The sequence below is a fragment of the Schistosoma mansoni genome, chromosome 4 (genome assembly GCF_000237925.1).
Source record: "Schistosoma mansoni strain Puerto Rico chromosome 4, complete genome".
Taxonomy (NCBI): domain Eukaryota; kingdom Metazoa; phylum Platyhelminthes; class Trematoda; order Strigeidida; family Schistosomatidae; genus Schistosoma; species Schistosoma mansoni.
Genome location: NC_031498.1, coordinates 30682315 through 30710233, shown reverse-complemented (window position 1 = coordinate 30710233; position 27919 = coordinate 30682315). Strand labels below are relative to the sequence as shown.

Here is a 27919-nt window from a genome sequence, read left to right as displayed (position 1 = left end):
GTAATGCACATTGGTGATTTCCTTATTGTATGTCCTATCCACTTGCAACGTATCCGGCCAATGGATGTTGAGTATTTTTAGTAGACAACCATTTATAAATACTTGTACCTTCCTGATGATGGTCGTAGTAGTTCTCCACATTTCAGCTCCATACAGTATAACTGTCTTGACGTTCGTATTAAAGATTCTGACCTTGAAATTAGTTAAAAGTTGTTTAGAGTTCCATATGTTCTTCAATTGTAGAAATGCTGCCCTTGCTTTGCCAATCCTCGCCTCTACATCTGCATCCGATCCTCCTTGTTTATCAACGATGCTTCCCAGGTACGTGAATGTTTCCACCTCTTCCAGAGTTTTGCCATCAAGTGTGATTGGGTTGATTGGTGTTCTCCGTGTTGTATTTGACAATCTTGTTTTTTCCTTTGTGAATGTGGAGGCCTATCGATGCAGAGGCTGCTGCTCCATTTGCTGTCTTCATCTGCATTTGTTCGTGTGTATGGTCTACCATAGGTAGAGTGGTGTTTAAGCTTCTTGTAATTCCCAAGGTCGATTTTATTAAGATAGTCTGTTCAATTAGAAAATTTTAGCTCAGGCGTTTAACAACTTCTTAATCAGGTATTCAAACTGTGATCTCACTGTTCTATTTTACATATCAACACTGAAATAATAAAATTGTTAACAAAACAACAGATAAGAATTACCTGGAGGAGTTCATCATTTTAACCACATTATTTTATAGTGAAACTGAATTTCATACATATCAGAATTTCAGGAATGTGTTGACAAATCGTGATAGACAATAATGTTCCAGTATGGTACCGCGTTGAAGGAACAAATATAAATTGATTGTTAAAAAAATTCACGCAAATCATCGCCAGTTACGAATGACTAGATTATGATCAGATCGATTCAGTTAAACATCTGTATTTCTGAAACATAGGAGGTGAGCATTCGAGGCTCCCGTGTTTGTTCACTGTTATCTGATTAATGAAAAAGATATCACTATTGTATGAGACATACGTCATATGATGAACCTGGGAAGCATCGTTGATAAACAAGGAGGATCGGATGCAGATGTAGAGGCGAGGATTGGCAAAGCAAGGGCAGCATTTCTACAATTGAAGAACATATGGAACTCTAAACAACTTTTAACTAATTTCAAGGTCAGAATCTTTAATACGAACGTCAAGACAGTTATACTGTATGGAGCTGAAATGTGGAGAACTACTACGACCATCATCAGGAAGGTACAAGTATTTATAAATGGTTGTCTACTAAAAATACTCAACATCCATTGGCCGGATACGTTGCAAGTGGATAGGACATACAATAAGGAAATCACCAATGTGCATTACAAGGCAATCCCTAACTTGAAATCCGGATGGGAAGTGGAAAAGAGGAAGGCCAAAGAACACATGACTTTGGGAAATAGAAGCAGATATGAAGAGGATGATTGTTAACTGGAAAGAACTGGAAAGGAAGGCTCAGGACAGAGTTGGATGGAGAATGCTGGTGAGCGGCATATGCTCCTCGACGAGGGGTAACAGGCGTAAGTAAGTAAGTAAGTAAGTACCTATGGTAGACAACAAACGCTTAAATATAACCATTTTGGATAATTTGATTAATGTCAAATACAAAGATATTCATCGTTAATTGGTAAAGGAAGACCGTGACCCTTCGTTTTCTTAACATTGTCAAAACTTTTTTTTCACGCATTCGGATAATTTAAAACTATTTTCACTGAAGATACTCATTCAGTTCCTTATACAAGCATTGTTTTCATCTATGAGATTCCATAGATCTCACCATCTTTCATATCTCCTTCTACTTTCACGTATTACTCCTAACCGATTTCACATGTCAACATAACCTCACTAATGGCATTTCATTTTAATTTTAACATTTTATTTCATGAGTTTGCAGATCCCTATTCCTTGAGTATTCTTCTTTTCGTTAGAATGTCTATGACATTCCTGATGAATGTTTGTCTTAACAGGTATATTTTATTGTGTTATGAATTTGGGAATGAATAAGTTCCTTGAAGATTGTTGTTGAGTTCAGTGAAGTTACGAAAATTTTAAAGTAAACATTACATGTCCGTTTGAGTAGAACGGTGAATATGAACAAACATGCCTTTCTTATTGTTGAGGATTACTATACAGAGGAGAGTCAGAGATTGTTGTTAAGGATTCATTTGTTTATCCCATACAACATTACTCTTAAACTGAAGTTTCTCTATCTCTGTTCATTGCATATGCAACTTACAGATATTTGTGAGTTAATTGATATCACCGAAAGTACTCCAATAATCGACATGTCAAGAGAATGATGAGTGTGAAAACCGATGAAGCTTTCTATGTATCTGTAATGGTCATCAATTAGCTCAGCCACATGCTGTTTCCAACTCAGTATGTCATCCGATTTTATTGTCATCACTGAGTATGCTTTCTTACATTTTCACTTCATTCGAAGACAATGAAGGATGGATGACTTCACTGTTGAATCCCGTCAAAAATATGCAGGTCACATTTAGCAGCAGAGAAACTTTCCAATGTCGGAGACCTTTTTCACAAACACAAGAATCTAGTGAGTTTCAACACAAAACTTTAAGACGAGCTGATCGGAATGCTATTGAGAATTGACTTGATCAATAATCCTACTACGATAGACAAGAAATTGAATTCATCCATTCATTGTTTTCACTCTCAACATGTGACGGTAAATCAGAATTTTCGTACATTATATTGCTGACTGTTAATATCTGTCTGTCATTTGTATATCAAGTATGAATGGGTTAAATACCTCGAACGAATTCTCCTACATTTCGATGCCATGCTCATTTCCGTGAAAAGTGTTATGTTGAAAGTGATTTAATTCCTCAATAAAGTGGTTTTGGTTTGGTCCCAGATGATGGTATTTTGCATAACCACTCCTGAGGCGTTTCATTCTAAAACGAAACGGCTGGTTATTGTTTGCAGATTTTCAATGCCTATCAAACTGCGGTCAGTTTGTAATCTCATGGAGATCCAACTGCTGTCTGCTAGGCTATCAGACCCATTTCAACACAAAAGATAAAAACCCACTACTTTTCCCACTTTTTCGGTAGATTGCCAGTTTGTAAGATAGATAGAATCCCAACCATAGCATATTTTGCTGGTTATCGTTTCCCATTATTCTTTTGCTTATGAATCGACTTTACGATATACTGAGTCACTTAATGTTGTGTTAAGATCCTATTCAACTAGACTATATTTGAAATTGACATAACCTAGCAGTGATTCAAAGTGATAATCAAACTGACTAGGAAATCAAGGAAAAGCCGTGCTTAGTTAAACTGATAGCTCGTATGTTAATGATTGAATTACATTTCATTAAATGTACTGTAAGCCTGATATTAAGACTAATCTCATCAATATTTATGCTTTCTATGTCACACGTTGAATTCCAGTTCATTGCAAAACACAAACTCACACAGATTGAATCAAGAGTCAAGGATGAAAATAGAGGTCAGCCATATCTGAGAACACTCTGAAACTTTCAAAAACATCCATACGCTATTCTCAGCATTATCAATAGTTAATGAAACTTCCGCATCGTACTGTTTGAGGAATAGTTGAAGTTTAGGTCGAGAACTATTCGAAGCAATAATGCGTGTTTGGTTGAAGATTATTTTGCATTTCGTTTACTCATTATATTGTTGTTCCGAATCGTGTAGTTCGACACGATTCAGTACAGTAATATTTCATTACAACAATCTATATGTGGTAAATATTATTGAGAGATCGCGCTAATTAAACTACCATTCATTTTTATGTGAGTTCAGCACATAAATTGTCAATGCATCTGAAGTATTTAAGAAATTCGTACACGATTATCTCCAGCTAACGGATCACTCATTTTTCTTATACCGATAATTTCAGTGAATGGATCAGCATCGTCAAGCACACCCACATCCGTCATTGTGACGTGTATATTTACGAATTATATTATTCATCAGTAACTAGTATTTTATTGTACAGTTTCTGTAACATACTTTATTCGTTGATAAAGTACTAGCAAGCTATACTTGAACACTCCAGTGGATTCCGATTCATTAATCTGGGAGTTGAGTGAGATTGTGTGTTCTGGGTTCGACCACTGATTTCTTTGTCATCGATGTATACTGATTATGAATTTCATACTAGATTGAAACTGTCGTCCACCGCTTCCATGTTTTCAATTATTGTCTATCATAGATTCGTTCGTCATTTCAACAAAACTATCAATCTGTCTGATCAACTTTAATTGTTCGCATGTTTTTTCCTGTTTGTACTGAGTATTAGCTGTCACTTCTCGCTTTATTCCTTTGAATATCAGTTTCGAAATCTTTCCTCCTAAATTCTCAGTTATGACAATTGAGTTAGTGTTTACGGTCAACCAGATAAGTGAAGAGATGGACACTAAAGTAACAGTTGTGAATCTGGCGATCGCACACATTAATCAATTTCCGTCATCACTGGGACTTATTCATAAGCATTGTCTGCATCAAATCAATAGTAGCACAAAAGAATTCTCTGAATTCAGTTACATCTTCACTGGAGTACAACCAGGTCTGTTGTGAGATATCAACTCACTGAAGACAATGATGGACGGTTGCTCAACTTTGTGGATCGGTTGAAGTTAGACAATTACACCGTTGGATGCCGGCCGGCTCAGTGGTCTAGAGTTTAAGGACTGATAGGTCCTGCGTTAGAATCTCGCGAGACGGGATCATGGATGCGCACTGCTGAGCAGTCCCAGACGAAACGGCCGTCCAGTGCTTCCAGGTTTTCTATTGTGGTTTAGCTTCAATTGACTCATGATTTCAATTATAAATTTACTAAAATCTCCACAAAAGCCCCTTCTGATTCAAATACAGTTGAATTTATGTGCTGCATCATATTACAGATAGATGACTTGGATTTGTCTATTCTCATAAACATCAGGACTGATTAAAAGCAACACGTAAGTAATGTTCAGACTATTATTATGATAGCCTAATGTAAAATCCATTCTGGTGTATAACATATGCGTAGCTAAAATATACCACAGAAATTGTACACTCATCTTCGTGATGATAATCACATTTCACACAGATTGTGTAGGAACATAGAACTACCCACTAACAGAAAACTGTGAAACTACCAATGATCAGTCAATAAATCACCATGTCACAGTTTCGTGACCACATTGAATCTATGCTCAAATGGTCATGACCTATAGTAAACACTCTGAAGGTTAAAAAATTTCAAAACAGAACAATCATGTGAACAAGATTGTATTACTCAGTGGCATCTTATATTTATGATCGAAATGAGATACTAATCATATGATGTTAACATACATGTTGTCAATGAGATATGTGATTCAATCAAATTTCTACGATTTCATTGATGCTACAATGTAATGAAATACATCTTATTCAGTACGTGCTCAACACATAATGACAGCTTAGTAATGGGAAATATTTATGTGAGATAGAAATCAAAGCAATTCGGTTTATCAATCAAACGTGTTTATGTCTGTAAGGATGTATGCATTCTGAAAAAAAATCATAACCAGGATCATTTCTTCACAACAATTGTCAATCCATCTCCAGTTCTTAAGAGAGAAACCCGAACACAATTATCTCCAGCTATCAATTCATTCATTTCTCTTATACCGACAGTTTGAGGACAGTTATCATTCGGGTCGAGTACACGGTGGCTCCATAGAACCTGGAGAGGAAATTGTTATCAAAATGATATAAAATACAATTATTTAGTACGATTTGGTGATACTGTAAGCATGTGTAATATTCACACACCAGAATGTCTATTCTCAGTTACATTACAAATAGCCTAAATCGAAAAACAGAAGGTTCCTTGGTCTGTTGATTTGTTTCATTCAATATATCGGACCAACTTACATAACCCTTCTTCTCACAAGTCTTATCAAACCGGAAATATAGATTTTAGCGATCCACAACCAAATACAGAAAATCTGAAATTTCAGTATCAAGCTCTCAAGTGTTTTGATTGCAGTTTGGAGTTTGAAACAGGAAGTGAAAATATCCCAGATAGCTGATTTCCAACATATGAACTAAGGGATTGGAAAGAGCTACGGATAAGCATAGTGGATCATTTTCTGTATTACGCAATTCACTTGTCAAAATGTGAATTTAGACTAATTGAAAGTGAAGTCAGAAGAAGACTGATAAACACCACTCCTCATACTACCACGGACTGAAGTCCGAATGATAAATTCTACGAAATTCTTTCTTCTCTATTCTTACATTCTAGGCACTGGAACAGAGAGATGGTGAATTAAGATGAGTGAAATGTAGGAGCAACAGAAATAAGACAACTCATCAGTTCATTAGGAAGTAGATTGTTTATAAGTGTCATGCAGAATGGTGCAGACACTGATTATAATCTATAAGATAATCAATATTGTACATCAGATTATCATCAACAGTTAAACCGTGATCATGCAAATAACAAGAATCATTTTAAGGCACAAGTCAGTAATGGTTGGTTAGGACTATTACAACAGGTCAACTTGAAATTCCTTCGAATCAATAACTTCCAGTCAGTGAATCCAAGATATACAGTTTGGTTTGAAATATGTAGGGCTATCATTCAGTAGGAGGTGTACAACTACAATCATTTATTATTATGGTTTCACATTTCATTGAACATGTGGACTATTTCCTGGAGAATGTCTCAAATGTAGAAGCACTTTCGAGGGTGAGATGTTTTCAAACAGAAGATCCATTTATAGTCATTAAAATATCGATTCGTCATGAAAAGTGACTTCACATTGATTGAGATACATAAAACATATGCTCGTTAATAAAGCAAACTTACATTGTCAATGGCGATGATTCCACGGGGTCGAACCAGTTTTAAACATAGTTTGTAATAATTACTATAGTTTTCTTTATCAGCATCAATCATGGCAAAATCGAATGTTTCACTCTCCCCATTATCGATCAAATTTTCTGATGGAACAATAGTATAATGAAAATATAAATAGTTCAGTTACTAAATCAATAAGTAGTTTACGACAATCCTGTTATCAAACTGATCGTAATTACATACATTCAACTGTTATCGAATACTAACCGAATCAATATATTCATTCAGCATCATCAGTAAAATAATTCTCAATTCGTGCACGAGGCTGAGGATACTGGATTTGAACACCACCTACTTACAGCATCCTAATGTTCAAACCAACCTCCGAATATACCATGATCTCACTCAAAATTTAAATAACTTCTCACACCTCCACTCCACTTACACACACCGTCTGTTTTTCTAACACACTTTTTCGTTACACACGTTACACGAAACTAATACACACTACAGCAAATACTTACTTGAAATATTGATAACATGATTGGATAACCTACTTATTATATAATTAGCTGAAGAACCTTGTACCTATTTATATTCGATCATTTTGATGTTTGATCATATATCCTTGAAAACGTTTGGACCAGATTGTCGAGTGAAATGTTGCATTGAATCACTGAGATTTTAAATTATATTCTTACCCTTCAATCTCTTACATGAACTCGGCTAACATATAGTATGAATCTAATCCTTCAAATTTAGACGAAAATGACACCAGAGAACACATCAGTAGGGTGATGATTAAATGCTTATCCTCATAGATTTCACATGCTAAAACATTTAGTGTACATCCGTGTTTTGCTTTTCTTGATAACAATATACCACATGACATTCTCAGACTTACGTAGTGTTTCAACAGCTGGACCGTGTCGAAAGTCAATTTTCGATTCTACACCTGCCATCTTCCATGCTGGCAAACAATAATCTTTTAAATATTCATCTGTAATATCCAAGGCTAATACACGTCCATCTGGTGGCAATACTTCAGCGATAGACAATGAACTATATCCAGTATAAACTCCTATATTCATTTTAAAATAAATGGAAACATATTTGTTGATAATGACTAGTCGTTTAACTGAAGTTTATTGATCAATCACAAAACAGTCCAATTACCACAATAACATATTCCAAACTCGTCCACATCACACTGTTGTCCAAAGAAACAGTCATTAGCTTATCAAATATATGTGAAACCAATTATTACTGAGTTAAATAACCGAAAAGTTTGTAAACGTCAGAAATTCCAGACATAATTAACTATCATCAGTAAGAATTGTACTCACTTCATCTACAATATACATAATCAACAGGGATGTGATTTGGAAGAAGAGTTTACAGTTTCAAGATTAAACTAGTTATATAGTGTTCGAATGGACAGGGAGTAGTTGGTTGAACATTCGATTAATCTAAATACTTCCACATTCGCCTTCAGTACACAATAGTATGTGTTTATGTAGAGACGGATTCATTCACTACTTAGCTATTTGTTACACTTTAAAAATACCTATTATTTATTTCTGTAAACAATACGATGTCCGATTTCCCACACTTTGACTTGAACAATCATTTCTCTCCATCGATTGACTAGGACATCTCGGATTCCGCTACCAGTCATCATCCAAATCTGCTTAGAATAGGTGACTAAATGATAATATCGATCCAATCTGATCAGAATATTTCAAAACCTGACTGATCAATTACATCGCTCAACATAAACTACGGTCAAATGTAAACTATTACAAATGAAATTCAAAACCGTTAAACAATCTACTGACTATTCGCAATTCAGTACATCAGTTCATCATATGTAGATACTTGAAACGAGAGTTACTGGCTTCAAATTCTCATGTGAATAACAATAACACCATGGATGTGCATCCATCTCACGAGTCCCAAAAACGTTGAACACATTGTTCCAGTTTCCACTTCCAGACCAATATGCAACTTATCTACGAATTTATTGTTGATATATGGTATTGATGTAGTTATTTCAATGTAATTCTCTCAGTTATTCGACTCTATCTCAATAGACACTGATCATCAGTCAGTACTGGATGACTGTACCTTCTATTTGTCAAACTCTCCTTCTTTCCATATCTGCAACTCAGTACATGATTTGTGCATACACAAACACCACAACCACTCTGATATATAATACCCAGTAGAGTAAGACGAATGATGGAATAGAGCATCCAATATGCTTAATCTTCTTCAAACAGTAGAGATAACGAGCAATTTCCTCAAAGTAACAGACTGATCTATCTAATGCTGTATCATTCCGAGTTGCTGTAAACCATTAAAGGAAGTTAAGCATTATATCCACACTCTGTTTATCCGATTGCTACTTATATATACCAATCTATATGGGTAATTAGAATGATTAATTAAAGATGAGCTAGTAATACTTGTGTATTTCACTTACTTCATCAAATCCGAGAACTTATTCAAGAAGCAGTCAGGTACATAAGATGGATATATATGCTTGTAAACAAATCCACATACACCTCGTACTTACCAACATCAAGTGTCTTTCTAGCATTAATCCCATAACACAAATTCGATAGAAGTTGCATTTCGATGCTGGAGATAAGCATTAATGACATTGGATGTTTACTAGTCTCCTACAATACATTTTTGGAAGACAATAATTGTGATGATTACTTGTAATAACCATTTTTGTGCTTTAGACAGACGTAGTGAATGATCACATATATACTGATGAACTTTGTCTGCACTCACTGTACAACCATATTCAGTTACTTTCTTGTCTCTGGCAAATTTGTTCATTGATATGATTGGTATTGAATGTCTATTTCTCAAATGAATCTTCTGAAATAAGAGGTTGTACATGAGAAACATATATTTTAATTTGATAAGTAAAACAATTAAGTTAATGTCTATTAACTATTCTTTTTTAATAGTTGACTTCATGTGTCAATGTAATCCAGATCATGATGGAAAACCTGGAAGCGCTGGACCGCCATTTCATCCTCTTATGGAACTCCTCAGCAATGCATATACACGATCCCACCACTCGGGACTCGAACACAGGACTTATCGGTCTTGCATACGAACACTCGCATTTCAACATGTCAGTGATGAAAGGATCTAGTTAGGTCAATATCTTCCATCAGCTGTATCATTGAAATGAAAATTTTCAAAGAACTTGCTTACATAATTCTTTTTATGAATAAACTAGTTAATTTGTTTTAAATGATTCATTTAAATATTCTAGACTAGTAACCATATCACCTAAATGTTTATAATTATACAAACATATTAGGAATCATTTGTTTATCTTTACTCAATTGAACAAACCATACATTTTTGGATTAAGTTGCTGTGTAAAGTTTATTTTAATCATTGATATATTTCATTACATATATATGTAGATCAACCATGTACCATTGATTGAAATAATTTATCATATGCACTTAATGTATTTTATAACATATGTGTTATAAGCTTTGGTCGAGTGAATACCCTGTTAACATATGACGTGATAAGACCGCCAATTAGATGACAGTGAATTATCGATTGTACCAAATGACACACGGAAACCTGTACGAGTAGTCTAGAGTATTTGTTGGTCCTGTTATCTGTCTAGCCCAACCAGTTAAGTCCAGAACACCTATAACAGCCTCTGTGGTATGGATCACTAAATTTCAAACATACTAAGTTTATATATCAATCAAAGAGACCACATCGTACCAATAAAATAGAAAATAACATTTGTACAAGTTTTGACCATATGTGGTTAGACCACCACGAAACACCTGTAAGCATTGAACAGACGTCTCGTTCTAGTATAGGATTCCTCAGTAGTGAGCATCTACGATCCTACCTCGCTTTTCTATAGTAAAATATGATTTTTGTAAGAAGAGTGCAATTTATATTCTATGTTATTCACTCAATAGATTATCAATAGAATCAGTAGGTAAGTTCAAATTACTAACATGTTCATGTATGGTGAGATAAGATGCTGGTTGGAGGGGATCAACAGGAAACCCTAAACCTGGGTTTCGTGCTACCTGACACTCGTCAGCAAGATGTACCTGTAATTTTGAGGTAATTGATGCTCCCTGGTGGATTCCATCCCGTGTCACCCAGCTTCAAAGTCAGAGACGTTACCACCAAGCTATCCAGGCCGCGAGCGACCTCATGTAGGACTGAGATGTATTCACGATTGATCAATCACTGGGTGGTGATCAATGTCAGTCGTGTCAAGTCTTTGTTAGTGCTGATCGAATGCTATCGATCAAGTTGCAATGCGACCACTAGTCTAGGTGGCTCGACACTGCGTGCACTATATATATTGAGATAAGATGGTGGTTGGAGGTGGTCAACAGGAAACCCTGGATGTAGTCATATATGCTATAGGGACTACTTCATGAGATTTCATGTGGAAACAGATATCTGGTTTATTCGTTTAAGTAAAACACTTAGTATAAACCAAATATCCAATTAAAACTAATTATTTCTCAAAAACATAAATAATAATGAAAAAGACACTGATCGATTGAAGTATAAACATTTAAACAACTAATACAAATGAATAAAACTCCACCACATTGCACAAGCCAGCGACTATCTGGTCTTTGTAGCTAAGTGGTTAACCCGATGGCGCTTGAAGCTAAATGGACGTATATATATAAAAGTTCGTATATATGGGTTAAGTTCTAACTGTTTAGTGTCTCTTTCTTCATTTTTCAGTGCAAAAGATATTCAGTTGGATGATTTGGAAGAAACACTTGGACAAGTAGTAAGTATTTCAATATTTTGTAAATTATTTTTCTATGTAGTCTTACTGATTACAGACAGACTGCATAATTCTTTCATCTTCTGTTTATAAAATTATCGCTAATATATTCAAAAGACGATCAGTATAAATGAATTTGTGTTAATCTATAATTAAAATACCCACGATATCTATTATCCCTTCTCCGCTTTCCGTCACTATGTAGTTTTGCTTATTCGTTCTCGTTAATCATTTTAGATGAATGTATTCCGCTACATTGAAGATAAAGATGTCTTTCAAAAATTCTATAGTAAAACACTGGCTCGCCGTTTAGTTTACAATCAATCTGTATCCGAGGATGCAGAAGCTTCTATGATTTCCAAATTAAAAGAAGCTTGTGGTTTTGAATACACTGCAAAATTACAACGAATGTTTCAAGATGTCAATGCTACTAGAGAATTGAATGCGAAATTTTCAGATTATTTACAAAAACAAGAAGAAGTCAATGGTAGTACAATTAAAGGAAGTAAGTCGTATATCTGTATTAAACTTTTATAGCTTTAACTATTCAAGAAGATGGTTCTTCTTCTATGGTTCGGCTTTCTGAAAAAAAGTTTATTTCTGTTTCGTCTTTATTTCACATGATGTCTCATCTCAAAGTTTCTAGGTAGCCTGTTTATATTGTAGATTTGTAACATTCGTTTGTGAACCAGTGATAAGTGTCTCCATAGCCTTCGCCTAGATGTTTATGAAGTTGTCGAAGCATTTATTTAAACTTCAATGTATTTAAGAGTAAGTTACCAAAAATCCACATACTCCAACTCATCCAAATAACAAAGCAGATTTCATATCATAAAATAATTTGGAAAGCCTGAGAGTTTGCGTGTGTGTGAGAGGGAGAAAAACCAATAGACAACTTCGCAAATTCACGATAAACTGGTATTACAACACGATGTTGTTTCCATAATAAATAAGTCCCTGGACGTTAGATGTGATCATAATGTCAACATACCAGCAGTGAATAAGGGGGTTTAGAATGGCTGACTAACTGTTTGAACTGAGAAATATTTCATTCGGTTATTTATTATGCATCATGTTTGAAACATATACATAATTAATGGCTTCTGTGACTGGAAGGTGATGTTTGAATCCACGTGATCTAGGGGTCTCACAATAATTTGTTTCACTGAAAGGCGTGACAAAGAACATAAATTAAGCTGTTGAATTTTCGACTGTAGTGACCTGGATATTCCAGACTTCAGCCGGTCAACCAACATTGACATGAGATCTAGCAAAGATGTTTGTCACACCAAGTTACCATACTTCATATCTACGCAGGAAGGTAGTAAACCAAAAGATGATAGATACAGCAAATAAATTAATCCCAAGCGTGACGGAGATCAACAGGCTGGATTCCGTAAGGATAGGTCGTGCACAAACCAGATTGCGACACTACGGATCATCGTTGAACAATCAGTTGAATGGAACTCATCACTATACGTCAACTTCATTGATTATGAGAAGGCGTTTGACGGTGTGGACAGGAGAATATTATGGAAACTTCTTCGACACTATGGAGTTCCTGAAAAGATTGTCAACATTATCCAAAACTCATACGATGGACTACAGTGCAAAGTGGTACATGGAGGACAGCTGACAGACGCATTTCTAGTAAGCACCGGAGTCAGACAAGGCTGTCTACTCTCATCATTCCTCTTCCTTCCGGTGATTGACTGGATTATGAAGACCTCGACATATGAGGGGAAATACGGAATACAATGGACTTTTCAGAATCAGTTAGATGATTTGGACTTCGCAGATGACCTGGCTCTTCTATCTCATACACACGAACAAATGAAGACGAAAACAGCAAATGTAGCAGCAGCCTCTGCATCGATAGGCCTCCACATTCACAAAGGAAAAAACAAGATTGTCAAATACAACACGGAGAACACCAACCAAACCAATCACACTTGGTGGCAAAACTCTGGAAGAGGTGGAAACATTCACGTACCTGGGAAGCATCGTTGATAAACAAGGAGGATCGGATGCAGATGTAGAGGCGAGGATTGGCAAAGCAAGGGCAGCATTTCTACAATTGAAGAACATATGGAACTCTAAACAACTTTTAACTAATTTCAAGGTCAGAATCTTTAATACGAACGTCAAGACAGTTATACTGTATGGAGCTGAAATGTGGAGAACTACTACGACCATCATCAGGAAGGTACAAGTATTTATAAACAGTTGTCTACGCAAAATACTCAATATCCATTGGCCGGATACTATCAGCAACAGCGTTCCATAGGAGAGGACAAACCAGCTTCCAGCTGAAGAGGAAATTGGGAAAAGACGTTGGAAGTGGATCGGACATACATTCAGGAAATCACCAATGTGCATCACGACTCAATCCCCAACTTGGAATCCGGAGGGGAGGCGAAAAAGAGGAAGGCTAAAGAACACATTACTTTGGGAAATAGAAGCAGATATGAAAAGGATGAATAACATCTGGAAAGAACTGGAAAGGAAGGCTGAGGACAGAGTTGGATGGAGAATGCTGATGAGCAGCCTATGCTCCTCGACGAGGGGTAACAGGCGTAAGTAAGTAAGTGGCGGAGATCTATACATAAGATACGTGTGCAGTGTATCTCACTAATGGTGTCAGATTTACATAGTATTATGTAGCCGCAATCGAAAGTGGAACGACTGGCAACATATGATTGAGTTGAAGGGAACAGAAAGGAAATTAGAGAGGAATGAAAACAACAACAGAAGTAGAAAAAATGATGGAGTATGTAAAGGACAACGCAAAGATCTGAGAATGATGCATTAAATGTATGATTTTCATATTTTACTAAGCCACTGCATAATGTTTCATCAAACAATGAATTGATTTTCTCCACCTTAGTTCTCGTTCACTACAGGTATACATGAGCTGAATAGGATGACATGTAACGGAATCATAAGTTCATAAATAGCAACAACAAAAAAACTGGTCTTTCTCAAAATAATAATTACAATGTGTACGACTCCTAATATTTAAACCCTGCATCTCCTTATTGAATTGTCTCCCAGAGGCTATCTATCTTTTCGAACGCTGAATTACTTATCACACTTTGATTAGAATTATCTAGTTTATCCCATTGGTTTCCTTCATTGGTACATAGTACGTTTTCATATAACCCTCAGTGCAAGAGCTCAATAGTTCGATTTGCTTCTAATTTGATAATTAATGAAAGAAATATCTTGATTGATTTATTTGAATTAATTAAATACCTAAAGGACATGAATACAAAAACAAAGACAATGTGCTGCTTTGATGAGAAAACTTTATTTACAAATGTACCTTGTAGGAAAACTATTGATATTATATGTGACTTCATCTCATTGAAAAAACTTACGTTGCCATTACCTGTTAAAACTATTCAAGATTCATTATTATTGTGTACTGGCAATGTTAAATCCACTTTTGAAAGGGAGCACTTTCGACAAATCGATGGCGTAGCTACGGGCAGTCCTCTAAGACGGTTGCTGGCTTATGTGTTTACGGGGTATGTTGAAAATCTAGCTGAAAACTGAATTCGAAAGATGTATTTGTATAAACGATACGTTAATGACATCATAAATATAGGGGATAAATGTGAAGATGTGAACCACTTGTTAAATGAACTCAATATAAGTCAAGAGCATATTTCTCTTACAAGCGAAGAAGAGAAGAACAATAAACTTCCTATTCTGGGCATACTAATTAGTATGGGAGATAATAGTTCCATCCAACTTTCTCTACACAGAAAGCCGACATGGACAGAGCAATATCCTAAATTTTATAGCCACTGCCCAATTCATTACAAACGCGGATTAATAAAGGGCTTATTCAATAGAATCAATCATATTCGTACAAGAGATACTGTTGAAGTGGAGACGAAGCTCTTAACTGATACGTTAATGAATAGCGGTTATTCATTGAAGCTCATAGACCGCTGGAATAGTTGCAATGCGATTAGACCTATGCCCTTTCTGGTGCCCGATATGAAAGTTTACATTATGTAACTATTTCGGGGCAAATCAAATAGTCTCATGTTGAATCGGTCACTTAAATTCACCATCAACAGGACATTTCATGCACCCCAACCTGTCATTATTGAAAAGGCAATATCTACGTTTCACCGAAAACCCAAACAGCATGTGAGCGATTGTGTCTCCCAAATTTTATGTATATACGAAAATACGTACATAGGGTGAATTAATTGTGATCTGCAATTAAGGATAGCGGAATACATACCCAAACGCCTGCAGAAACAAATGAATTCCAATGGTCGAATAAGATCACCGAATAGACTGACATCTTCCTCCATTACGAAACACTTGGTTGAGACTGGTCATAAGGTTGACATCAGGTTATCAATTGTAGCTCACATATCTCCGAGTTGTGTGCCCCGGCCCTGGCAACTCGTATGCTAAAGGTGCTTACTGTGTACAAGGCAACTTCATTGCTCACACGGTTTAGTCTGTCAGACTCATAAAGTTAGAAACCAAGCACTCGTATATCACCATCATACGCCTCTCATGTTAACCATATTTCTGAGACTGCAATGACGTTAGGGTTCCCTGAGTTGATCACGTTTATGGGCACTGTTATATTACCAAGTAGCCTGCAAGCATTTTTTCAGAGTACCTGAATTTCTGTGAAATGCTTTCCCGTACCATTCACAGTGGGTTCAAAGTCGTTTTACTGCGAACGTTCACTATGTGAAAACCCTTTGTTACAAGGTTATTTTTGCAGTTGTGGAGGTGCCAATTCGTTTCTGTGTTAGTCGATCGTTTCTTAACACCATCATCCAACCAGAGATCCACATATAAGTCTTTCAGTTCATGCCAGCACTTCTCATTGAAATCCGTATTGACAAGCCTTTGCTCATTTCACTAAAACCTTTACCAATGGAAAATGAATGACTACCCACTGAAATCCGTATGGGCAAGCTCTGTAGTTTTGTTTCCTAAAACCCTCTTATCCCTGAAGTCATAGTTGCCAACAGACGTGTAGATGTTACTCTGCCTTCTCAACTTTCTAAGTGTTCCTATAAGTCAATCATTTACCATATTTTGTTTCTTGATTGAGTCGTCTGCACAGCTCATGCTTTTATCCTCCGTAGTTTCGTACGCATTGATATGTGAATCGGGAGCTGAAACCGTTGACTCATATATTCTAGAGCTTCATATAATTTGTGCAGTCTTGGCGTGCTCTTTCTTTTCTCTCTAAAACATGCCCACACCTAAGTATTTTTTACCCACTGTTAAGAGGGTTCACATTGATGGTTTCATTCAAATCTAAAGCAAGACTCATTATAACACTCCATGCATCCTTAAAATCAGACAACTCATCTGCTACTGGCTGACTATATAAGGGCAGCATTTTGGCTATATTTGGCAGTACAATTGCCTGAAAAATAAGCAGAGGCTTAGTGGAACAGCATGCTTTGCACAGCCGCATCGGTGGTGACTTGCAGCATTTCCTGTACTCACCCGATGTGAGTCCGATGCACTCACTGTGATAAAACGTGTTACAGGTGCTACACTGCATTAGACTGTCGATAGAAAAGAAGAAAAGCAAACATGTTTTGTTTACACTAAGCAAACTGCTATATGGTCACACAGAGAGAACAATACAAAATATCTCTTGAGACGCGAGCGAACAAAAAGGTTAGATGACCTTAAAGCCCTATGAGTGATAAACACTGAAAATGAAAGGTTGAACTTTGTATGTTACTGAAACTGAGAAATCCGACTCAAATAAATATAAAAGGAGCTTCTACACTTCGGGATACAATCAAAACTAAAATATTTAGTAGACAACAAAATATATCACATCACCTTTCAGAGAGCTAGCATAAAAATCTCTGCTCATCAGCACTCAACTTCAAGTCTGATTATTTCGCCATCAAAACCCTCAAAATAATTATACATACGATCACGCCTGGAGGCGCACAATCTTCACAACCAGGAGATTCTAAATCTTGATGAAGCAGCATGGTGCTCAGTAAGATTGTCTACACTTCATGGTGTCTAGTCGAGGTCACCTACAGGAAGCCCACTGCTGACACCGATTACGACAATCGTTTGCTGGAAGGATTAACTCACTCTGCACGTCTCGGATTCTCCCATATTCTGGTTCTAGGGGACTTCAATCATCCTAGATTCAACTTCGCGGATCATACCTACATTGGAGGTGACAACTGAACTGAGGCTCGGTTCTTCAACCTCATTGATGATCTGGGATTATTCGAAAATGTGAAGTCGGCAACTCGTTGGAGAAACAGTTAGACGCCGTCGCGCTTATACTAGATATCAACAAGTGAAGAATTCCCAGTCGACGACCTCTTAATTCTGGCTCCCCTGGGAAAAAGTGATCACGCCGTCCTATCCTTCAGTTTTGTCAACGAAACTAAGTTAAGATATCTCACCAACAACAGGTGCTGGAATTTCAAACGGTTGAATGCGTTAGCTTGACATCTCAATCTACGACGGGTAGATTGGGATATTCAGTCTCAACATGATCTGGATGCTCATTGGTATTTCTTACAGCACACACTCTTATGTGCTACTAAGCATTCAGTTCCTCTAACAGTCCCAGTTAGCTACAAACAACCTAAAATCATCAAGAACCACACTCTTCGTTTGCTAGGCCGCAAAAAGCACTGTTGGGCAGAATATAAACGAACTGATAACAACGGCGCGTACATGCAATACAAACATATAAGGAACATATTCGCAAAGGCAATAAAAGAAGACAGGCTTCAGTACCAGACCAAGCTTATCGATAAATTTGTCTCCAATCCGAAAAGCTTATACCGTTATGCAGCTTCTCTTCGACAAGCCAAAACTGGAATTTCCTAACTGCTAGGTCCTAATGGTCCGGCCGATAACGACGGTGATGCCGCCAATCTTTTGGCTGAACAATAATCTCGGACATTTCAACCGACCCACATCAACTACACTGATGAAAGCTTTACTTGCACCTGCACAGGACTTTCCGATGTGGACCTGAGTGCTGACCTGGTGTACCGTAAACTGCAACACCGAAGAAAAGATACTTCTCTTGGTCCAGGTATGGTTCATTCTGCTATATTGGTGGAAGCGGCTTCAATCCCGGCAAAATCGCTTAGTGCGATGTTCTCACACTGGCTAAGCAGAGGCAAACTACCGGAAATGTAGAAGCTGGCTAACATCACACCAATTTTCAAAGGCAGTCGACGCAGTGAACCCTCAAGCTACCGACCGGTGGCCCTTCTCTCCATACCTTCTAAAATTATGGAGTCCCTAGTATGCGGTGGTATACAATAATACTTATAATCCCCAAAGTCCTCCTCACCCCAACAACATGGTTTCAGGAAGGGTCACTCTTGTATAACCAAGCTGCTGACTGCGGTGGATGGATGGACAACCAACCTTGATCGCAAGGGGAAGGTTGACGTTATTTACCTTGATTTCTCAAAAGCTTTTGATAGGGTCAACCATATATGTGTTATCAAAAAGCTTAGACAATTGGGTATCAAAGCACCTCTGATTGACTGGCTCACTTCATATCTGGAAGACCTACATTTTGATGTCAGGATTAACTTCACTTTCACTCGGGCTATGTAATGTCCTGGTGGGGTTCCCCAGGGCTCAAAACTAGGACCACTTCTCTTCTTGATTTATACAAACGACTTTCCGAAACAATTTTCATCTGACTTGTTGCTTTTTGCTGATGATGTGAAACTTTTGGGAGAGACGCAACCAAGAGGATGTACTAGCAATTCAGTAGGATCTGACTCGACTTCAAAGTTGGACAGACGACAACAAACTTACATTCAACACTTCAAAGTGTAAAGTAATCCATCTGCAACATGTTTTAGACTATAGTTACAACTTAGGAAACTCCTCTCTAGAAGTTTCCCAATTCGAAAAAGATTTAGTAGTGTTGGTACACCGCGACTTGAAGTCGTACGCTAACTGTGCCAAAAATGCCTTTCAAGTAAACCTTGCATTGGTAACATTGAAGCGCATTTTTGGCCAGTTTGACTGTATAACTTTCCATATAATCTTCAACAGTTTTATTCGTTCTCATTTAGAGTACGGAAATAAAGTATTTCCTTCTTCCAAAAGGATAAGGACACTCTGGAACGTACCCAACGTCGAGCCACGAAATCAGTTCGGAGACTCAAACTCAAACCTTATGAATAGCGCCTCCAATCATTTAACCTTTATCCGTTAGGGTACAGACGCCTTAGAGGTGACCTTCTTATGACTTACAGTATCCTTAACACTTCTGGTCATCCCCTTAAACATCTACTTAAGCTTAGTCACAATTCTAACCTAAGGGGTAACACTCAGAAACTGGAGACCCAACATGGCAGAACAGACTGTAGACACAACTTCTTCTCCGTAATAGTTGCCAAATGCTGGAATTCGCTGCAGACCGAGCTAGTTCAAGAGACTTCCCAGAAGTCCTTTAAGAGGAAACTTGACCTATTCTTAAGGACTAAGGATAACATACTATTATGATTTACCAATTTCTTTTTTCTCCTATTATCGTTAATATACCTAGGTTCTTGCCTGGAGGTATTGGTGATCCACTGCTACTAGAAACGGAAACCCGTGAGGCGAAAGCTTCTTCTCTTCCGTCCACAACCATTTTGACTATTTTGAACAACAATATCGAAGTGTGTAAGCCAACTTTTAAGTGACCTTGGAACAACATTTAAGTAGGAACCAGCTCGGTTCATTTGATACCACTGACGATTGGTCAGTGTTTTATACACAATCTGTATCGTAGGAACTAAGTATATGAATATACGGTGACACAATTATTGTCCGTCTACTCGGCTTATCATTTAAAATAGATGAGTTCTATACTTTGCTCGAGTGTTTTCACAGTTAATATAATCGTTTACGAAATTTCAATCACTTCAAAGAACAAATAATTGTATGACCTAATGGGTTAAATGCCAGCAAACGCGATCAGTTAGTTCCGAGTATTACTGGATCACCTCTGACTGATCATTGTGGAAATTAGAAGTGAAGTTGGAAGGTTTGACGTATGCTGTATTCCAAACAGACACGTTAACACATTGTCATGAAATGCAAATGTAGTACACATTGTTCGAACGTACTCAAAAGACGTCTAAGATACAGACGAATCAAAATAATGCACATAGGGTATACTCTATGTAGTGCTAATCAGTCTTCAGTAATAAGGATAGTAGGTTGATGAACCTGTGTTAATCCTGACAGATTTCCTTCCAGTGAAGGTCCAGCTTCTTCTTGAAAATGTTCACTGATGGTGCTGATACCACTTGTTCTGGTAAAGCGTTCCAGTCATTGACCACTCGATCAGAAAAACAGGACCCTACCTTTAGTTTATTAGATCGCGGTTTCAGAACCTTCTTGCTATGACCCCGGAGATTATTAGTGCTGGAGGGAGCAAAAAGATAAGACATATTAACACCCAGATCATAATTAAAGATACGAAATGCCAGTATAAGGTCACCTCGCGTCCTACGATAAGGGGAAAAGATTTAGACGTTTTAAACGCTCATCGTAAGGGAGTTTAGAAAGACTCTTTACTAATTTTGTCCCCACTCGCTGGACACGCTCACGTGATTTAGTATCCTTTATCAGACATGGGCTAGCTGCTTGGATACAGCACTCTAAGTGTGGCCTTAGATAAGTGGGATATAAAATTCGAAACATCTCCTCATCAAAGCATTTAAATGCTCGGCGAAGTGACCATAGCGCACGATAACCTTTGGAAGCAGCCGCATTCCAGTGCGTAGTAGTTTTCAAGTCTTGACTTAGTTACTCCTAATTCTTTATGTTCTTGAACGCGTGAAAGAGATGTACCATTAATGGTATAATAGTAACTATTACCGCGCCCGATGTGCATGAACACGCTCTTCCTGGAATTAAATTCCAAGCCCCAATCATGAGCACATCTAACTAATTCGTCCAAATCAGCTTGGAGATGATAACGATCAGTCTCACTTCTTATTGTTCTCCAGATTTTAACATCATCCGCAAACAATAATGTCGACGACTGAAGTAATAAAGGTAGTTCATTAACATACAGAAGGAAAAGTAAAGAGCCTAAGATGGTGCCTTGGGGTATACCGCTTTTGACCGGTTTCCATTCGGATAGCGTTCCATTGACCCTCACTCTCTGTCTGCGGTCACATAAGAAGTTTCCTGTCCATTCCTGTATAGCAACTGTTATTCCAAAGCTCGAGAGCTTCTGGATAAGACCTAAGTGTGAAACCTTGTCAAACGCTTTGCTAAAGTCTACGAATATCACGTCGACAGACAGGCCGTTATCTAGGGCAGCTGTCCAATCCTCTCTCGCAATGAGTAAGTTAGTTAAGCATGAACGCTTGTTACGAAACCCATGTTGCTCTGGAGTTAACAGATTATACGAATCTATGTACTCAGTAGCTTAGCCCGAATTATCTTTCCAAGTAACTTAACTACTATGCTGGTCAGGCTGACAGGCCGGTAGTTAGATACAATCCGTCTCTGACCATCCTTAAATATAGGACTAACTATAGCGTCTTTCCAGTCTCTAGGTAGTTAAGCGCGTGAAAGGGACATGTTGAAGAGCGTGGCGAGCGGTCTTGAAATAATGTCCGCAAGCGATGACAGCAAACGTGGATGTAACCTATCGGGGCCCGGTATCTTACTAGGTTTGAGGTTAGTTATCAATGGAAGAACAATATCCTCGGTCACGTGTATGGGTCTTATGGCTGGTATCTCGTTGTCAATGGGACAAGTAGTTGTAACACTACACGTAGAGTAGACTTCACTGAAATAGTTTGCAAATGTCTCAGCTTTCGCTAGATCAGATTCAACTAGCAAATCTGAATTCTCGTTTAACAGTAATGGGGGGATACCATCACTACGTTTTGTCCGCCTTTTAACGTACGAAAACAGTCAGGTACGGCTATCGTATGTCAACTGTCTAGACACAATCTTGTTTTTAAGTGTTTGACTACTCAGTACAATAAATTGTACCTTTTCATATCAACAAACTACTTTTGACAATTTGATGATGATCTCGAAATATTGTTAGTTTTGTATTTCTTCCTGGTAACTTTCGAGTACTTAAAATGTTTCTCTACCAACAGTAACCTTATTTTTATACTATTTACACGTGAACTAAGAATAAACCCCCACTAAACAAATTTTTTCTCGAGTATAGAGAAATAAACTTCACCCAATAGTTCGTTGTGTAAAAATGTATAATTTCGACAATGGTATTATTATAAGTCAGCTCTGATAATGTAGATGATCCTACTTCTTTGGAATACATATATTGAATTCCTTCAGCAGAATTTCAGTGGGTTCTATTATGATAATGATAGATCACATGCTAATTTGGAGACCATTCATCATTGAAAATTAATATCACTACTGAATTCGAATAAATAATAGACTGATTAGCTAATAGTATTTTCTAAAATTTTTATGACGTGTCAAACGACTTGTTCAGATTACTAATAACTTTTCTGATAACTCGCATATCGGTTGTTTACACATCTTTAACGGTCGGACAAATTTATTGCTCAAAAACATAAGACAACCAAGAAAAATTAGCTTCAATTCAATAAATGCCAATAAGTGAAGAGTAATCCGTACACCATCTACCATATTTAAACAATATATTTCTTGATTTACTCGTGTATTCCATTTTACAATACATCTTATCTCACTGGGTTCATTCTTAGTCTACCTTGAAATGCACCAACTGAAAATTGTCAGCAATTATAATGTTCTGTTCTGTGTAGACAACGTTCATCAAGTATTTGATGACTGTATTGATTGCATTTACACTTGGAATGGTGGTCCATGTTAGTTTATCATCTTGTTTAACTGACACTAGACTGTTAGTTTCATACATTATAAGTTAGTTGTTCATACGAAAGCACTTGAAATGTCAAACGAATAACAATATAAATTGTGCTGTCTTCACTAATATGTATCTCGTGTGAGAAAAATCGTTAACAAAAACAGTTAATATCCATTTCCGGTGTTTAAATTACTGGACAGGTGTTGTGCTTTACCCGTTGGGTATACATAGACTGACTCGGTTGAAGTCGACGTGCTGCTCAATCATATACATTTATGTAATACTACGAATTGCCAAACGTTTTCTCACAGCAATATCGGGTGCACAACTTATCCACGTGAGTGAAGAAAATAAATTAGAAGCGTAGCTTATCAATTCAGTTCAATAGTTCGCGAGAAACTTGGTCACTTGTTTATCAGCTGCCAACATTTATAAATAGCGCAATATAGTCAAATTAGTAGCTTAAATGCATAAACCAGTCTGATTTATCTAGAATTATTTTCTATTTCATCTGTGTTTGGCTATAGCACAACATTTAGGAAGAAGTTATCAGACCACAAAATACTAGTGGCCACTTGTTGTGAACATTCAGCTGAAATTAGGTGCATCATGTCAACAGTGTTCACACTGAAAATAAAATTCAGTATCCACTACTCTATAACCAGCTTGTCATCCACTGAATTATGGGATCCACAAGCTTATTCAATGAGTATAATATTCACCACTATATTTGCATTTACTTATTGGTTGTTTACTATCGACCTACAGGCTCATTGAGCAGATGCCTTGATACTCTTTTCATCAACGGTTTGTCAGTTATCGAATAGTCATCAGTAGTGAAACCCAGAAGATGTGGATATTTGTGGTGATATATGCTGGCTTCGAGTTTCACCGTGAATATTAACATTGCAATGTATATTCACGTAGGAGGGCAAAACGATTGCCAGGAATTTCATTTTAAATCACTAATAGTAATTTGATAACTTATTATTAGTCAATATATTCACCAAATGCATTTTTTTGTTTGAAAATCCTACATCCTTTCACTTTTAAACGGAAGTAAATTTTACCATAAATATGCTAGTCGTAAATAATGATAAAAACACTCAATATTTACTTTCAATCTTAGAAAATTACTGTTGTGTGTCTGTTCGATTTGTTTCAGGACAGCTCATTACAAAAATGACCGACCTCACCAGTTTCAAGTCAGTAACCGAATATGGTTCTACTGAAAACGCAGACAAACTTCATCAGTATATATGTAATCATTCACTACGTCTGTCTAAAGCACAAAAATGGTTATTACAAGTAATCATCACAATTATTGTCTTCCAAAAATGTATTGTAGGAGACTAGTAAACATCCAATGTCATTAATGCTTATCTCCAGCATCGAAATGCAACTTCTATCGAATTTGTGTTATGGGATTAATGCTAGAAAGACACTTGATGTTGGTAAGTACGAGGTGTATGTGGATTTGTTTACAAGCATATATATCCATCTTATGTACCTGACTGCTTCTTGAATAAGTTCTCGGATTTGATGAAGTAAGTGAAATACACAAGTATTACTAGCTCATCTTTAATTAATCATTCTAATTACCCATATAGATTGGTATATATAAGTAGCAATCGGATAAACAGAGTGTGGATATAATGCTTAACTTCCTTTAATGGTTTACAGCAACTCGGAATGATACAGCATTAGATAGATCAGTCTGTTACTTTGAGGAAATTGCTCGTTATCTCTACTGTTTGAAGAAGATTAAGCATATTGGATGCTCTATTCCATCATTCGTCTTACTCTACTGGGTATTATATATCAGAGTGGTTGTGGTGTTTGTGTATGCACAAATCATGTACTGAGTTGCAGATATGGAAAGAAGGAGAGTTTGACAAATAGAAGGTACAGTCATCCAGTACTGACTGATGATCAGTGTCTATTGAGATAGAGTCGAATAACTGAGAGAATTACATTGAAATAACTACATCAATACCATATATCAACAATAAATTCGTAGATAAGTTGCATATTGGTCTGGAAGTGGAAACTGGAACAATGTGTTCAACGTTTTTGGGACTCGTGAGATGGATGCACATCCATGGTGTTATTGTTATTCACATGAGAATTTGAAGCCAGTAACTCTCGTTTCAAGTATCTACATATGATGAACTGATGTACTGAATTGCGAATAGTCAGTAGATTGTTTAACGGTTTTGAATTTCATTTGTAATAGTTTACATTTGACCGTAGTTTATGTTGAGCGATGTAATTGATCAGTCAGGTTTTGAAATATTCTGATCAGATTGGATCGATATTATCATTTAGTCACCTATTCTAAGCAGATTTGGATGATGACTGGTAGCGGAATCCGAGATGTCCTAGTCAATCGATGGAGAGAAATGATTGTTCAAGTCAAAGTGTGGGAAATCGGACATCGTATTGTTTACAGAAATAAATAATAGGTATTTTTAAAGTGTAACAAATAGCTAAGTAGTGAATGAATCCGTCTCTACATAAACACATACTATTGTGTACTGAAGGCGAATGTGGAAGTATTTAGATTAATCGAATGTTCAACCAACTACTCCCTGTCCATTCGAACACTATATAACTAGTTTAATCTTGAAACTGTAAACTCTTCTTCCAAATCACATCCCTGTTGATTATGTATATTGTAGATGAAGTGAGTACAATTCTTACTGATGATAGTTAATTATGTCTGGAATTTCTGACGTTTACAAACTTTTCGGTTATTTAACTCAGTAATAATTGGTTTCACATATATTTGATAAGCTAATGACTGTTTCTTTGGACAACAGTGTGATGTGGACGAGTTTGGAATATGTTATTGTGGTAATTGGACTGTTTTGTGATTGATCAATAAACTTCAGTTAAACGACTAGTCATTATCAACAAATATGTTTCCATTTATTTTAAAATGAATATAGGAGTTTATACTGGATATAGTTCATTGTCTATCGCTGAAGTATTGCCACCAGATGGACGTGTATTAGCCTTGGATATTACAGATGAATATTTAAAAGATTATTGTTTGCCAGCATGGAAGATGGCAGGTGTAGAATCGAAAATTGACTTTCGACACGGTCCAGCTGTTGAAACACTACGTAAGTCTGAGAATGTCATGTGGTATATTGTTATCAAGAAAAGCAAAACACGGATGTACACTAAATGTTTTAGCATGTGAAATCTATGAGGATAAGCATTTAATCATCACCCTACTGATGTGTTCTCTGGTGTCATTTTCGTCTAAATTTGAAGGATTAGATTCATACTATATGTTAGCCGAGTTCATGTAAGACAGTACGGGACTCGTCTTTAGTGCGCATCCACGACTACACACGTGGAACCCGAACCTGAACATCCAGTTTCGTGTATCAACGCCTAACCTCTAGACCACTGAGCCAACATCCAACGGTGTTAATGTCTAACTTCAAGCAATCCACGGAATTGCGCGACTACCTTCCATCGCAGTGAGGTAGATAACTGTCTCTACCTGACATGAATTAGCTCCACTGGTCACGGCTTCCTATTTGAACTCTGACAATTCCCTCACGAATCTAGTCACTAGTGAGCACATGGTAATTATCGGTATGAATATTTATGTTATTTTGCTGTTTCAGTTAATGGTTGATCATATTCAGTTGAGACGAGTGGTTAGAATTGTTGAATGTAATTGTCGTTATCCAGAAAATCAGTCATATTTATCAAATAGGATAAGGAGTTAAGATTTACCTAATAATTATCAGTTATTATGAGAGAGCAAATTGTACTCCATCTCTCCAATTAATATTCTTTATATTTGTCCACGTATGTTGAAGCGCTGCTGTTGGTCTTTCTTTGTAGTGATTAAGACCTATTTGTAAGATTCTTGTGCTATTGAAAGCAGTTGTATAGTCCAACTCTATTGAGTGTAATGCTATCATTGATTTGTTTGTGAGCGTTTTCATATGATTTGAGGAATAATGAATGTGTTCCTTCACCCTCACATACAGTTGTCGTCATGTTTCACGTACATATGTAGTATCACAATCATCAAATGTATATGTATTTTGACAAGTTGTTGGTATATTCGGAGGTTGGTTTGAACATTAGGATGCTGTAAGTAGGTGGATGTTACTTATAAAATGATCGATAGAGGTTTACTTCTAGTTATTGAGAATTATTTTACTGATGATGCTGAATGAATATATTGATTCGGTTAGTATTCGATAACAGTTGAATGTATGTAATTACGATCAGTTTGATAACAGGATTGTCGTAAACTATTTATTGATTTAGTAACTGAACTATTTATATTTTCATTATACTATTGTTCCATCAGAAAACTTAATTGATAATGGAGAGAGTGAAACATTCGATTTT

At 36.8% G+C, this 27919-nt stretch overlaps 3 protein-coding genes across 3 annotated transcripts in view; 2 read left to right on the top strand and 1 right to left on the bottom strand.

The window, feature by feature from the left end:
- Positions 1 to 5621, top strand: part of Smp_012560 (putative o-methyltransferase) — a gene marked incomplete at both ends in the record, with an annotated part of 11376 nt that extends 5755 nt beyond the window's left edge. Inside the window, 1 exon segment of the mRNA XM_018797470.1 lies at positions 5580 to 5621. Within this exon segment, the coding sequence (XP_018652509.1) occupies positions 5580 to 5621 (42 nt within the window).
- Positions 5622 to 6845: 1224 nt separating this feature from the next.
- Smp_052470 (putative o-methyltransferase) lies at positions 6846 to 9520 on the bottom strand (the record flags this gene model as incomplete). Its single annotated transcript, XM_018797469.1, has 3 exons — positions 6846 to 6997; positions 7759 to 7935; positions 9433 to 9520. The coding sequence occupies 3 exons, from the start codon at positions 9518 to 9520 to the stop codon at positions 6846 to 6848; spliced, it is 417 nt and encodes a 138-aa protein (XP_018652508.1).
- A 2393-nt stretch (positions 9521 to 11913) lies between these two features.
- Smp_052460 (putative cullin) lies at positions 11914 to 12326 on the top strand (the record flags this gene model as incomplete). Its single annotated transcript, XM_018797468.1, has 2 exons — positions 11914 to 12181; positions 12214 to 12326. The coding sequence occupies 2 exons, from the start codon at positions 11914 to 11916 to the stop codon at positions 12324 to 12326; spliced, it is 381 nt and encodes a 126-aa protein (XP_018652507.1).
- Between the last annotated feature and the right edge of the window lie 15593 nt (positions 12327 to 27919).